This window comes from Coniophora puteana (assembly GCF_000271625.1).
Source record: "Coniophora puteana RWD-64-598 SS2 unplaced genomic scaffold CONPUscaffold_13, whole genome shotgun sequence".
Lineage (NCBI taxonomy): Eukaryota > Fungi > Basidiomycota > Agaricomycetes > Boletales > Coniophoraceae > Coniophora > Coniophora puteana.
In genome coordinates this window covers 405,215-418,178 of record NW_006913065.1, presented here as the reverse complement: position 1 = coordinate 418,178, position 12,964 = coordinate 405,215, and the positions used below count along the sequence as shown (strand labels likewise).

Sequence of the window (12,964 nt, the reverse complement as noted above, 5' to 3'; positions counted from 1 at the left end):
GACCGCGGAGACTGGAGAAGAAAAAAGCAAAGGGCGTAACTTGAAGGGGGGGGAATGAACGACTGCAAACGATGATGGCTACTCCTTTTTATACATCACTCCCCTGCGCGCCAATAGACGCCTATCTTGTCTCGTGCGTATGGAGTCGAGATGCAAGAATAGGACTCGGCTAGCCGACGATAAGCACGCCCGGGTGGCGGGGCCTTTCCCTCATTTGATCGACAACGCAGACGGTGAGAATCCGGGGCTCGCAACGCGCCTATAAGAACGCAAGCCAAACGCAAGCATGACCAGGGTGCCTGTCTGAATATGAATGCTTACAGTAGAGTCTCATAGAGTAGCCTCTTACTCGTTGGGGAGGCGATATCATGGAGATCCTTCTCGCTGAGATGTGCCTGGATCCCTAGAGGTCACCCGCCTGCCCGACGAGTACTTGGTCACCTTATCATGCAAGCTTGAACAGGGCCAGGTCAGTGATCGCCAATAGCAATGATAGCCCTTGATAGTCACAAAGAGTCGCGCTGTCGGACTTGATAAGACCCTATAAGTTCCTATAAGACTGATCTGATGGGGCTCAAAGTTGCAGCCGAGTGTTAACGTTCAGTTAACGTTCACTGTTGGCAGTTGTTGGCAGCGTGTTGACTGGAGCGTCGGTGGGCCAGATTTGTCGAGATCGTACCTCGAAGTGATCGAATCGCGTCGCGTCGATGTGTAGATCCTGGCACTGGCACGCGACAAGCTCAGACCGACAGTTGTTGGCAGCTTCAAAGGAGCAATAACCCTGTAACGCACGTCTACCCTCGTCTACCCGAGCCCCAAGTCTCAAATCAGATATACAACGCATCGCGGGCACGTACTGGGAGGAACAGGGAAAAACTGAGCGAACATATTTATTTGCAAAGCAACGTCGGGTGCAACAAGTATCAATATCATGATTCTTCCCCGCACTGTTGCTAGCGCGGACATCAAGCTTACACCCTTAATAATGATCGTCTGACAAGTGATTGTTCTATCAATAGTATTGCGTGCCCTTACTTGCGCTCGTATGTCGGGGACAGCAGCGGACACCAGTCCTACATCCACTGATTAAAATACCTGTCTCATCGGTTTATTGCAAGTCTAACGCAAAGTCACCATCCTCGAAACGTTCATATCGATGTGGGAAGCAATGAGTCGCCACCAAGCCGAGCCATCCTCTCCGTGTATGCTTCATCTGTGGATGAACTGGGGATGGTGTTAGACCAATGTTGGTACCTCGGACCGAGAGGGTCCGTGACTCGCGAAGATGTTCCAGAGGTTTCGGGCATGGTGGAGAGGGATGAAGAAGTGTCGTGACTGGCCACGTCGACGAGATGGTTGACACCAAGAGGAACACGGCGTGACCATTGGACTTGCTCGGCAGCGGAGACGGCGAGAAAGTGAGTACGTGTCCAGTGCAATACTTGTGCTCGGTGTTGCGTGGAGGGAGGGCCGTGGGAAAGCACAAAGTGTTGACGTGTACCGGAGCGGAGACGTGGCAGAAAAGTTGAGTGTCCATAAAAGCAGGACTTGCCGACCCGAGCCCGCTCAGAACCAAACCACCATGTCTGGCCCTCACCGCCGCCCGTCTCGCGCACAGTCGCGCAAGATGGTTTCATCTCTTTCTCTCATCTTCTTTGCTTTCCTCGCCATCCTCTGTCTTTGCCCCGTGGCCTCAGCGCAGGACGCCAGCAAGAGCGAGTATGGAACAGTTATTGGTATTGGTACGTGTGCTTGGTCCCGCTGCGCACACTGGCTCTAACATCTCTTGAACAGACTTGGGCACTACGTATGTCTCTGATGCTCCCCTGCTGAATCGCATACTAACCATCTTCGTCATTACTTAGCTACTCATGCGTTGGGTAAGCAGCATTCTGAACATTTCCACCGAACCTCAGGCTAACGTGTTCCTTCAGTGTGCAGCGTGGCGGTCGCGTTGAAATCATCGCCAACGACCAGGGACACCGTATTACACCGTCATGGGTCGGCTTCACCGACGACGAGCGACTGTAAGCTTCCGAAAATTTAACCTTACTCCTGTGTCTAACCATGGATCTAGGATTGGTGACTCGGCCAAGAACGCCTTCCACACGAACCCCAAGAATACGGTCTTTGATGCCAAGCGTCTCATTGGCCGCAAGATGGACGAAGCTGATATCAAGCGTGACATGAAGAACTGGCCATTTGAAGTCATCAACAAGGGCGGCAAACCGGTCATCGCTGTCGACCACAAGGGCGACACCCGCGAGTTCACACCCGAGGAGATTTCCGCCATGGTGCTTACCAAGATGAAGGAGACCGCTGAGGCTTACCTTGGCGAGAAGGTCACTCACGCCGTCGTTACTGTCCCTGCCTGTAAGTTTTCCTGCTCTAGTTCTACCATTTTAAAGCTCACCCAAGTGTCGTAGATTTCAACGATGCTCAGCGTCAGGCCACCAAGGATGCCGGTACCATCGCCGGTCTCCAGGTCCTCCGCATCATCAACGAGCCCACGGCTGCCGCCATGGCGTACGGACTCAACAAGAAGGGCGGAGAGTCTCAGATCATCGTCTATGACCTCGGTGGCGGTACCTTCGACGTCTCCCTCCTCTCCATCGACGACGGCGTCTTCGAGGTTCTGGCTACCGCCGGTGATACTCACCTTGGTGGTGAGGACTTCGACAACCGCGTGATCGACTACTTCGTCAAACTTTACAAGAAGAAGACCGGTACTGATGTCCAGAGCAACCTCCGCGCCATGGGCAAGCTCAAGCGCGAAGTTGAGAAGGCCAAGCGCACCCTCTCATCACAACAATCCACTCGCATCGAAATCGAGTCCTTCGAGGACGGCAACGACTTCTCGGAGACCCTAACCCGCGCTAAGTTCGAGGAGCTCAACATGGACCTCTTCCGCAAGACCATGAAGCCTGTCGAGCAGGTTCTGAAGGACGCTAACGTCAAGAAGGAGGATGTTGACGAGGTACGTGGTAGTCTATACTTCTTGGCCTGATACTGATTTTGTGTTAGATTGTGCTCGTCGGCGGTTCTACCCGTATCCCCAAGGTTCAGCAACTCCTCAAGGAATATTTCAACAAGGAGCCTTCGAAGGGCATCAACCCCGACGAGGCCGTCGCCTACGGTGCTGCCGTCCAGGGCGGTATCCTGTCTGGTGAGGAGGGTACCGAGGACATCGTTCTCGTGGATGTCTGCCCCCTGACCCTTGGTATCGAGACCACTGGTGGTGTCTTCACCAAGCTTATCGCTCGCAACACCGTCATCCCTACCCGGAAGAGCCAGATCTTCTCTACCGCCGCCGACAACCAGCCGACTGTCCTCATCCAAGTCTACGAGGGCGAGCGTTCTTTGACTAAGGACAACAACCTCCTTGGCAAGTTCGAGCTCTCCAGCATTCCCCCTGCTCCCCGTGGCGTCCCCCAGATTGAGGTCACGTTTGAGATTGATGCCAACGGCATCATGAAGGTCGCTGCTGCTGACAAGGGAACGTAAGTGCCGCATATGGAATCCTATCCACCATAGCACTGACATGGGCTCCCTTTAGTGGCAAGTCTGAGTCGATCACCATCACCAACGAGAAGGGCCGTCTCTCCAAGGAGGACATTGAGCGCATGGTCCGCGAGGCTGAGGAGTTCGCCTCCGAGGATGAGTCCAACCGCCGCCGCATCGAGGCCCTCAACTCGCTCTCGTCGTTCGTCTATGGCCTCAAGTCCCAGCTCGCTGACCAGTCCGGGCTTGGTGGCAAGCTCGAGGATGACGACAAGAAGGCGCTCCTCGACGCGATCAAGGACACAACTGATTGGATAGACGAGTACGGCCAGACGGCCAGCACTGAGGATCTCGAGGAGAAGCTCAGCGAGGTCCAGAGCATCGTCTCGCCCATCACGAGCAAGCTCTACGCTGGCGGCGAGTCCTCCTCGGGCGACGCTGACGACGACGACTATTACGGTCATGATGAGCTGTAGAGAGTTTATTTCGATGGGCATACGTGCAAACTACACTACTGTTTGGGCACGCGTAAAATAGAACAGCTAGCTATAGTCAATCAGAAATTTCTTCAAATCTCTGGCATTGCCTGGTCTTGTTCGGTGGGGGAGAAGTTGGTTTACGGTATGTTGTCTCATTCGAACTATGTGAGTTAGTACTCCAACGCATCTTGGCGTCTCAGATCTCAGCTCCTTCGTACTGTTCCTTTGCTAGCTATCTCGTTGCTCCTTTGGCTGTCTTCTATATTCCATGGTATGACGTGGTAACCACAAAAACAATCAGCCCGTGAGCTCGTCCGCAGAACGCTACCAAGCTTATGGCAGAAATGTTGCACAGTGCCGCAACGTACATGAAGTTTTGGGCCCAATGCTCAAACAAATGATAGCGCTAGTGCGTTAATACAGACATTAGTTGCCTCCATGTTGTAAGCTACGTTTGCGTCTCTTCAAATTCTCACAGAAAGTATGGTGGTAAAAGGATGTTGGGCAGTCGTCGATTCTCTTTTGAATATGAGTTCCTGAGCAAATTACTGCCGTTCCTCCTCCTCTGGCGGTGTAACCCACCGGTCACGGTCGCGAACGAGTAGGAGTATGGAAGCAGCGAGAGTGACGATTCCCTACGTAGTTGTTAGCATACAGACGTAACAGTCGAGGACAAAGAACTCACTGAATGCACGTAAAAGACCGTTTCAGGTGCCGTCGATATCGTTCTGCAGATTTATATCAGCGACAAAGCGCATACATGAAGAGAGAAGAAAAGCAACGAACGCAGTGCTGATACTCCCCAACACAACCGTCGACACGAACGTCCCGACGCTAGCGACCATCTCCACCGCTGCGAGCGCCTCGCCCGACTTGAGCGGGTCCACCGTCGCTACTACCAGACTACGGAACGCTGGCCCGCGCCCCGCGCCGAACCCGATGGCCGCGATGGCCACGAGATGCCCCGCGAGACTGTTGGCGATCGAGAAAGCGACGTAGCTGAGTGCGTCGATGAATACAGATACGATGGAGAGGTGCACGTCGAGCCGATCAGACGTTGCAGAAACAGTGTCGTCGTCGCCTTCTGTCGAGTTTGCATTCGCTGGAGCGCTGGTACCGGCCGATTCCTCGGTGGTGGTGCTTCCGTAGCGCGGGGCATTAACGATACGTGTGGTAGCTACAGCATCAGAAGAAGAGGTGGAAGTGTGTGTAGAGGCGTGTCGCCGAGCGTAGAACGGGCGGAGGTATGTGAGAAGCAGCGGGATGACCACAGTCAAGACGACTGCCGCAGATATCAGCAAAGTCGTTAGGGCGTAGCCGTTCTAGGATGCGTCTGCAGTGAGAACGAAAGCTGCTGCTTTACTACGCTGAGGGACAAACCTGTGCTGGAGTATAATGGTACCTGCTAGTCAGATAGAGAATGAGCGCCGTGGACGCGTATCCCTCGCCGACAATCTCGACGAATGCATACGCGGCGCACAAAACAAGCCGCCAGTTCTTCCTTCCTGTCTGCGGATCCCTAGTTGGCTTCAGTTGACCCAGAGGCTGCATAACTGCAACTATCGGGGCTCCAATAATGTGACCAATCGCCTTTGCGTGCGTCTTCAGCGTATGATCTCCAGCGGGCGCAGAGAGCGCAGCGGACGACGAGGCAAGTCGCGCAAGCTCACGCTCGCGTGCGAGTTCAGCACGGCGGTCCACGGTGAAGGACTCCGGGACAAATAACGTGACATACCCCGCAGAAGAAATGAGGATTACGAGGGCGATGATGAAGACGTAATCATTGTGGTGCGAAAGCGTTGTTATGAGCCCGCCGGCAGTCATTGATATAGCAGCGCCTAACGATTTAATGACAATGAGCGGATGCGTCGTCACAGGGTAGATAATGTACACACCTACGGTTACACCACCTTGCAGTGTACTGAGTGCGGACATGCGGGTCTCAGCAGCGACTTGGTCAATGACGTACATATTAGCAACGTAGCCGATGACCAGGGGGTTTGTTAACGACTGAAACAAGACCCAAAGGATGAGGGCCACAGCAGCAAGGTTGTCGGGAAGGAAGCGAACGAGGACGATGCATGCATTTCCTAGAGCGCCTATACCAAGTAGGGCCAGGATAACGGGTTTACGGCCAATCCGCTGTGAAGCAAACGATACTGCACTGTACCCAAGCATGGCTAGGCGTTCTTGTGAGCCCCCATCACTAACACCTATTGGACATACTGACCGCATATACCGTCGAGCAAGCCAAGTACCGTAATGACAGCTGAAAGGTCTCGTGAGATATCTGGATTCTTGCACAGTTCCTCTGGAAGAGTGCCTCCGCTGGGGATTTGGTCCGGATCATTGCGGACAAGCCAATAAGCACAGACGATTTTCTGGACGATATCGAGCGTGGTCGTGATAGGAAGCATGCTTGCGAGACGCCATGCGATAGCGACGGGGAGGATACGTGCGATGGGAGAAAGAGCACGCTCTTTGGAGACGCTCCGGCTGCGCCTACCATGGCGGGTGCGAGAGACGAGTGGGGTGCGTTCAGTAGAGCGAGTACGATCCAGGGACATGGTGCACGTCACTCAAGCTGCTAGGTGCTGGGGTCGAAGGGTGATGGGACTTGGAAAAGCGCGAATGGCAGGGATTTCGAGAACTTGAAGCTGCGCGCCGCCCTTACGACACGAGGTTTGCGATACGGCAACGTACACAACATACTGCGGAAGAACGTTTGAGCTCACGAGCAACTGCGCGGTTCTGTGGTGGCCACAGATGGCCACATGGACAGTTGCGCCCGTTGCCCCAGAACAGACCTACGAAATCACCGGAGGACACTAGCATCCCACTAACCGCTGCGTCGGAATAAGGTGATTGCAGGACACGAATTATTGATGATTTATCTTTGACTAACCAATAGTGTCGAAAGTTGAGATTTAAGCATTGAACATATAGAAACTAAGCAAATGTGGTTCAGATCTTAAAGCATTATGTTGATTATATTTACTATATTATAACATGCAATTAAGTCGCATCGAAAGAACAATTAGGAAGTGTCCATGCCGCCAGATCCAGCTGAAAGCCTCTAAAGAAAAGTCTATGTTGAAGGTCCTATGCGAGCGATATGGGGGTGACTAGTATGAATCTTCAAAAGGGCTGGTCAACTCAGACCATATTCTCGGTGTGCAACGTCTGAGCTGGCGCCGCCGAAGACCAGGGATTAAGTTGACGCAGAACACTACAGACTCGAATGAGGATATTTTTCCCTGCCTGGTAAGGATGGTAGGGAAGACAAGCGATGCCGTCAAAGTCCCATTGCGGCGAGTGCGAATGATTTTGTTGAGGAGAATCGATCATTACTTCTTTGAGAGATTGAAGATCGCCCGTGAGGATACCAGAGGCGTCTGGTAGACGTTGTTGTATTGGGGTAGAGATATGGTCACCAATCTCGTCTGAGGTCAAGGTATTGCGCGTGTTGATTGTCCAGAGTCCCACGGCGTCTATATCATGTTGCCAGAACATATGACCGCCAATGGTAACCGGGCTATGGATGTCGGTTCCACCAGGGTCTTCTTCCTTCGTCGCCAAGTTGAGCGAGATATGTTGTCCAGTGGAGGAATCTAGCACTGCACCATCATCGCCGGCAGTTTTCTCCGTGTCAACAGTAGCATCCTTATCGAGAGATGAACCAGTAGGTGTAAGACTGGAGCTACACAGATCGACCACGGCGCCAGCGATTCTATCGTCGTTGAGGTTACCGCCGTTAGAAGCATCGTCGCCAAAGTCGAAAGCATGCTTCATGCCCAAGGGAGCAATGCTGAAAGTTGATGAACCGACGATGATCTTTGTGGGAGAATGGCTGTCGGCAGTGTTCGTGCACCTGGTCACAGGCTCGTGAGCTGCAGCGTCGATATCATCCTCGAAGGAGCCAAGTGCCACGTTGGGCCTGGTGGTAGTGGCACCAAAAACAGCATGAGTATCGAAGTTGTCGAATATGTCATTATCTTCGTGTGGGTCGGAAGAGGGTGGAAGCGGAGTATCCACCAAGCTATGCAGATAAATATTGCCCTCCACGCTATGGCCCACCGCGTTCTCAAATCGCAAGTTGCTGGTTAAAGTAGGTGTTGATCGATATTCCTCGTCGAAATGGCCGTTCATACGTCCGATCCGTGGATCCGAAGGCGCACGAGGAGAAGAGAGCGAGGTTTCTACGGGGCAGCACATTCTGAAAACTTCATCTACAATCTCGTCGCCTTCGATTTCTAATTCGAAGCTCGTTGCTTCATGGCAATCTGAGGCGCACTGCGCCACGAGAAAGTCGTGTTCGGATTCGAAGAGATGCTTGAAAGCTGAGGTGAACGCGCTGAACGATGACAGTTCAGCGATAGCCATGTCTGAAGCGAGGGCTTGGAGAGCAACGTCAGTATCTTCGTCAGATAAGCCAGCATCTTTCCAGGAAGCGGCTTCGCCGAGCAAGCACGGGGAGAGATAGCTTCGTGTGGCTGTTTCCAGAGTTCCAGCGCTGTCGCCAGTAGTTCCGTGGTTGACAGTTGAAAAAACATCGTCTTCGACAACGACAGTGTCCTCGAAGGATGGCCAAGAACGGGCGTGAAGACTACTCGGTGGGCTGCATTGCTGATCAATTTCCTCGATAATCGCATGATCACATTCGGACCATTGCTCAATGGCCGATGCCGAATCCCGGTTCACCGCGGCGATACTGAAATCACCTTCCCGCTCGAACAGTCGTTTGATGACTAAGGAAATAACCTTTAACGAGGGTATGTCGGTAAAAGCCCCACCAAGGGTGCCAACGTCGAGACAAGAGGCAGATCCTTTGGCGAGGGCGAGGGCGGCCAGCTCAATGTTGTCGACGTAAAGTCGGGCACCTTCAGCAGGAGTGACAGTGACAGTGTTGCACCAGCCGTGGTATGCGATGGACAGCGGCTTCGGAACTTTGAAGTTGAGCGACAAACAGCCAGATATTATCACGTGAATACGAGGATAAATGCCGTAGGTGAGGCCATCAAAGAGGTCTTCCACCGCACCGACTAATGGCAAGATACGATAGTTGTCGATGTTATCATCGAGGGTCTTGTGTGAGACAGTGGCGGAAGGAACTGAGGGGGGGAATAAAGGGACAGAGCGCGAAGAGATGGCAGACCAGGAGACCTCCACAAAGTAGGGGTGATCTTTGATAGCATGTAGAGAGTATCGCTTCCGCTTGTCAGGTCGCAGAACCTGCAAGTCATGCCTTCAGTACTTTGCTGTTACCCAGACGTAGGTAACGTAACATACCTTTTTGAGGAGATCTTTCAGCACCGGGTCGATATCCATGCATTCCGGAAAGGGCAATCCGTTCCTTATCTCGGACCTGATTTTCTCCGGACTATTTCCCCTCCAAGGAAACTGAGAAATACCCGTAAGTCTACGCCGACATTAGATCAGGTTTAACTCACCGTTCCCATGGCCATGAGATACATAGCAATACCCCAAGACCAAAGATCCAGCTCGTAGCCATAAGGACGGCCAGCCAGGGCCTCCGGGGGCAGAAGCTCCCATGTGCCGCAGCATGCATTGTCCAGGTTTCCCCTCAGACCAACGTACCTATGAGACCCGCTCAAGTAAGTTGCACTGGCCTTGGAGCCTTGGCAAGAAAGCCCGAAGTCGCAAAGGAGGAGGTGACCGTCGTCATCGATGAGGATATTCTCGAGTTTGATGTCACGATGGAGGACACTGCGTTGTTGCATGGCCTCGATGCAATCGAGCTGGCAAGAGATGAGCAATACGTTGGAATTAAAGGATGCGATCAGACGCACCAGCTCGGCACCGCAGGTTTGAAGCTCATGCGGGGAGAATCCAGGCGCCTGGCCAGTTCTATAACCCCACCGCTTAAGGAAGGTGTCGTAAAGGGAGCCGCGCGGGTAGAGTGACTGACATCATTAGCATCACTCAGGATACGTTAGAATAAACTTACCATAGCCAAGTGAACGTTTCGCTCGTCGTGAAAGGACGCGTGCAGCTGTGCAAAGCGTCTGTCCCCGGAGAAAGCCTTCATAATATTAACCTCTTTCTCGAGCAACTGGATCGAAAATGGTTTCTGAAGGGATTCTTTGGAGATAACCTTGAGTGCGTAGGGCTCGTGATCCAAGTCTGTGACGTGAAACACCCTGCCGAACGAACCGCCGCCGATATATCCTTGGAACTTAAGTTCTTCGTGAATCGGAATCTGAAAATCCTGATGCCGATTGACCTGGTTCTCGAGCGTCGGCCATGCGTTCTCAAGGAAGTCCATGAAAGCTTGGACTTCCGTGTCGCTCCAAGAGGGACTAACGTGCGCTAGAACGCTCTCGACGACGTCACAAGGTTCGCTGTTAGCCCCAAAATCAATCTGCAGAGCAAATAAACGATGATAGAGCGGTCCGTATCCTTGGTGGTCTACGTTGATGACATCGTTTGGAGTCAAGACTTGACAAGAGGCATCGTCTCCACCTTCTTCTCCAAGGCCTTCGTCGACCTCAATATTCAGCAGAGTGCACGGACGACGGTCCGGACGGAGGGGGGACAGAAACATCTCGAAGATGCCGTGTCGGAGGGATTTAACGAACTGTACCATGGCGAAAGTGTTGGCAGATAGTGCGGTGTTGCTTGAAGGTGAGTTGGGTATGTGGATGAAACTGTAGAGGGAGAAATCCTCGAGAGTATGCGTTTTATAGAGGCTGACCGTCAGCCCCTTAGCCAGGGGTTGGATGGGGTCCGCGGCCTATACAACAGGTCCGAGGGTAGCATCAAGATGCTAGACGTACGGTTGTTTCTTGATTTTCAGTATCTCCTAGCATTTTGACGTATCACATACGCAGGAGTAAGTTGAAACTGTTTTACTCGAGTACTCTTGAGTGGATGGCGCCCCTTGAAGGTTGTGTTCGAGGCCCACAAGGGTGAGGGCCAGCCTGTTGGTCGGCGGATCTGTATCTGTTGCTGTTTCAAGATTTAGACCAACTGTAGAGTGTCAGTCAGAACCGTTGACAAGAACGTACCGCGAGCTTGCCTTGCTCACGGTACGTTTTTGTCACAGATTTCAGCGTTTGCTGTTGAGTGACAGTCGGATATTTCCGATGGTGTATGTATGCCGCCTGATGCACACACAATGATGTACTAATCTACACGGTTCGTTTGTGCAAACAAAAGTGATACCGTGCTCACCCTAACGTGTTATGACAAATAGGATAGACGTACAACGCTTAAGCCACGGAGAAGCACGAAGAGCAACAATGAGATACAGGAGGAGCCCCTAATGCTAACTTCCGACAGTTTCATCACAAGGGGTATCCTTGGCCTTGTTGCATGTTGCGAAGCCGTTTTGTTTGGTGAAACGGACAGGGTGGAGCCTTAGCGATAGCCGAGAATATCTAATGTAGATTGTAGAAGAGTCGTAGATCAAGCAAAATGTATGCCTTCATCGTGGAACGCTGACAACAGCCTACATATGCCCAGCGTCAGCGAAGGATGACGAACAATTTGAAAAGCTTACTTCAACAGGTCATCGATGGACATCTTTGCGGCTCGCTGTTCTCCGTAGCCTGTCGCAGTGAGAATTTCCTCGACTTTCTTTTTCATGTCGGCATTGTCTTCAACCATCTATGAAGAAAATGAGGATAAAAAACGAGAGCATTAGGCGCTACACTCACGCGACCCTGCTCCGAGCACCACGTCCGCCAATTCTTCTCCATCATATCAATGACGCCCCGCGCCAGGAACGATGCATGAATTGTCTTATTTCTGCGGGAGAAAACGATTCTTCCTAGACCATCGAACTCTTCGAACCGGACAGGTGGTGGCGGATCCCGGGGGACAAGTCTAATGACACTTGACTCGACTAGAGGTGCCGGGCGGAAGTTGTTTTTTCCGACGTGCATTATGAGGTCGACCTTCGCATACAGCTGGACGTTGGCACCCAGACGTGACCACAGTTCGGTGTCTGGTCGAGCAATGAGTCGAAGCGCAAATTCACGTTGAAACATTAAAATGGCACAGCGGAAGATGGGGCGATGGGAGAGAAGGCGGAAGACGAGCGGCGACGAGATTTGGTATGGGGTGTTGGAGATACAGACGTCGAAATAGGGGAGGGTAGCTTTGACAAAGTCGCCAATAATGATCTCAAGCTTGCGTTGTTCGGGTCTAAGATATAACTTATGGGCTAGGCTTCAATTTTAGGGACCTAAGAGTACGCACGTTCCTTGCACACGCTTAGTGACCTCGGCAGCCATGCGTGGATCCATTTCTACGGCCGTACAGTGTTTTGCCTTCTCAAGGATGCGCACAGTCAGGTTTCCAGTGCCTGGACCGACCTCAAGCACACGGTCTGTTGGGCGAAGATTTGCCTATACGGACATCCTCAACATGCTGTGGTTTTCTGAAAGTGTTCCAAAATGCTCACCTTTTCAACAATTCTATGAACCTCTAACATCAATCGGTGCACGTTCCGAGGCCCTATGAGGCCAGCAGCGACAAAACTCACGTAGTGGCGATCTGAGGGTTCTTCAATATGTGCTGGCCAAATCTTTCGGTGTTGAAGAGAGGGTTCCGTGTACCGCTATTCCCTCCGCCTGCATCGTTTGCTGAACTGGCATTTTTTGAAGACTTGGCAGAGGGTTGGTGGGCGCGCACAAAACGCTCCGATGTAGCCCTTGGCATATTGAAGGAAAGTGCAGGGTGGCTATCTGTAGGAAAGAGAAGGCAAAACGAAAGGGCTCGCTATGAGGGCCAATAACCAGTGGAGTTAATCAAGCGAGAATAATGGTGGAGGAAATGAGGATCGCTGGATCGGACTTCGGAGATGCACTCATTCCGGTACCGAGTTCAGTCAGTCCTTATACTGAGGCGCGCAATGGCTCCAAAATGGCTCTCCAATCTCTCTCGCACTTACTTTCGTCTTTCTACAGGTGTCCACCTGCTTCAGATCTACTTCTCATATAAGCACCCTCTGTTTCTGT

The 12,964-nt window shown here is 52.3% G+C and overlaps 4 protein-coding genes across 4 annotated transcripts; 1 reads left to right on the top strand and 3 right to left on the bottom strand.

Moving 5' to 3' along the window:
* Positions 1-1,582: 1,582 nt before the first annotated feature.
* On the top strand, positions 1,583-3,977 carry CONPUDRAFT_157847 (heat shock protein 70; the record flags this gene model as incomplete). The annotated part of the gene is made up of 8 exons (XM_007774860.1): positions 1,583-1,742; positions 1,795-1,807; positions 1,866-1,880; positions 1,935-2,027; positions 2,078-2,373; positions 2,427-2,977; positions 3,025-3,500; positions 3,557-3,977. 8 exons carry the CDS (start codon positions 1,583-1,585, stop codon positions 3,975-3,977), a joined length of 2,025 nt encoding a protein of 674 aa, XP_007773050.1.
* A 342-nt stretch (positions 3,978-4,319) lies between these two features.
* Positions 4,320-6,657, bottom strand: CONPUDRAFT_139405 (MFS general substrate transporter). Its single transcript, XM_007774859.1, has 6 exons — positions 6,211-6,657; positions 5,876-6,160; positions 5,361-5,818; positions 4,767-5,302; positions 4,666-4,708; positions 4,320-4,615 (listed from the first exon to the last, which is right to left on the bottom strand). Exons 1-6 carry the CDS (start codon positions 6,545-6,547, stop codon positions 4,526-4,528), a joined length of 1,749 nt encoding a protein of 582 aa, XP_007773049.1. The 5' UTR covers positions 6,548-6,657; the 3' UTR covers positions 4,320-4,525.
* A 2,309-nt stretch (positions 6,658-8,966) lies between these two features.
* On the bottom strand, positions 8,967-9,721 carry CONPUDRAFT_63115 (kinase-like protein; the record flags this gene model as incomplete). The annotated part of the gene is made up of 2 exons (XM_007774669.1): positions 8,967-9,007; positions 9,427-9,721. Coding segments are annotated over 2 exons (336 nt in total), but the record flags the coding sequence as incomplete, so codon positions are not given.
* Positions 9,722-11,066: 1,345 nt separating this feature from the next.
* Positions 11,067-12,776, bottom strand: CONPUDRAFT_84625 (rRNA adenine dimethylase). The gene is made up of 6 exons (XM_007774858.1): positions 12,490-12,776; positions 12,409-12,421; positions 12,204-12,352; positions 11,660-12,149; positions 11,503-11,609; positions 11,067-11,451 (listed from the first exon to the last, which is right to left on the bottom strand). The coding sequence occupies exons 1-6, from the start codon at positions 12,663-12,665 to the stop codon at positions 11,409-11,411; spliced, it is 978 nt and encodes a 325-aa protein (XP_007773048.1). The 5' UTR covers positions 12,666-12,776; the 3' UTR covers positions 11,067-11,408.
* Between the last annotated feature and the right edge of the window lie 188 nt (positions 12,777-12,964).

What these genes read in the sequence shown, in the direction of transcription:
- CONPUDRAFT_139405 (XM_007774859.1), bottom strand. Translation starts at nt 6,547, where the DNA reads ATGTCCCTGGATCGTACTCGCTCTACTGAACGCACCCCACTCGTCTCT. An exon ending in GCAAGGTGGTGTAACCGTAG is followed by an intron (nt 5,819 to 5,875) that starts GTGTGTACATTA and finishes TTAAATCGTTAG; the next exon opens with GCGCTGCTATATCAATGACT. An exon ending in CGGTCTTTTACGTGCATTCA is followed by an intron (nt 4,616 to 4,665) that starts GTGAGTTCTTTG and finishes ACAACTACGTAG; the next exon opens with GGAATCGTCACTCTCGCTGC.
- CONPUDRAFT_84625 (XM_007774858.1), bottom strand. Translation starts at nt 12,665, where the DNA reads ATGCCAAGGGCTACATCGGAGCGTTTTGTGCGCGCCCACCAACCCTCT. An exon ending in GGTGCTCGGAGCAGGGTCGC is followed by an intron (nt 11,610 to 11,659) that starts GTGAGTGTAGCG and finishes TTTTCTTCATAG; the next exon opens with ATGGTTGAAGACAATGCCGA. An exon ending in TCCATCGATGACCTGTTGAA is followed by an intron (nt 11,452 to 11,502) that starts GTAAGCTTTTCA and finishes GGGCATATGTAG; the next exon opens with GCTGTTGTCAGCGTTCCACG.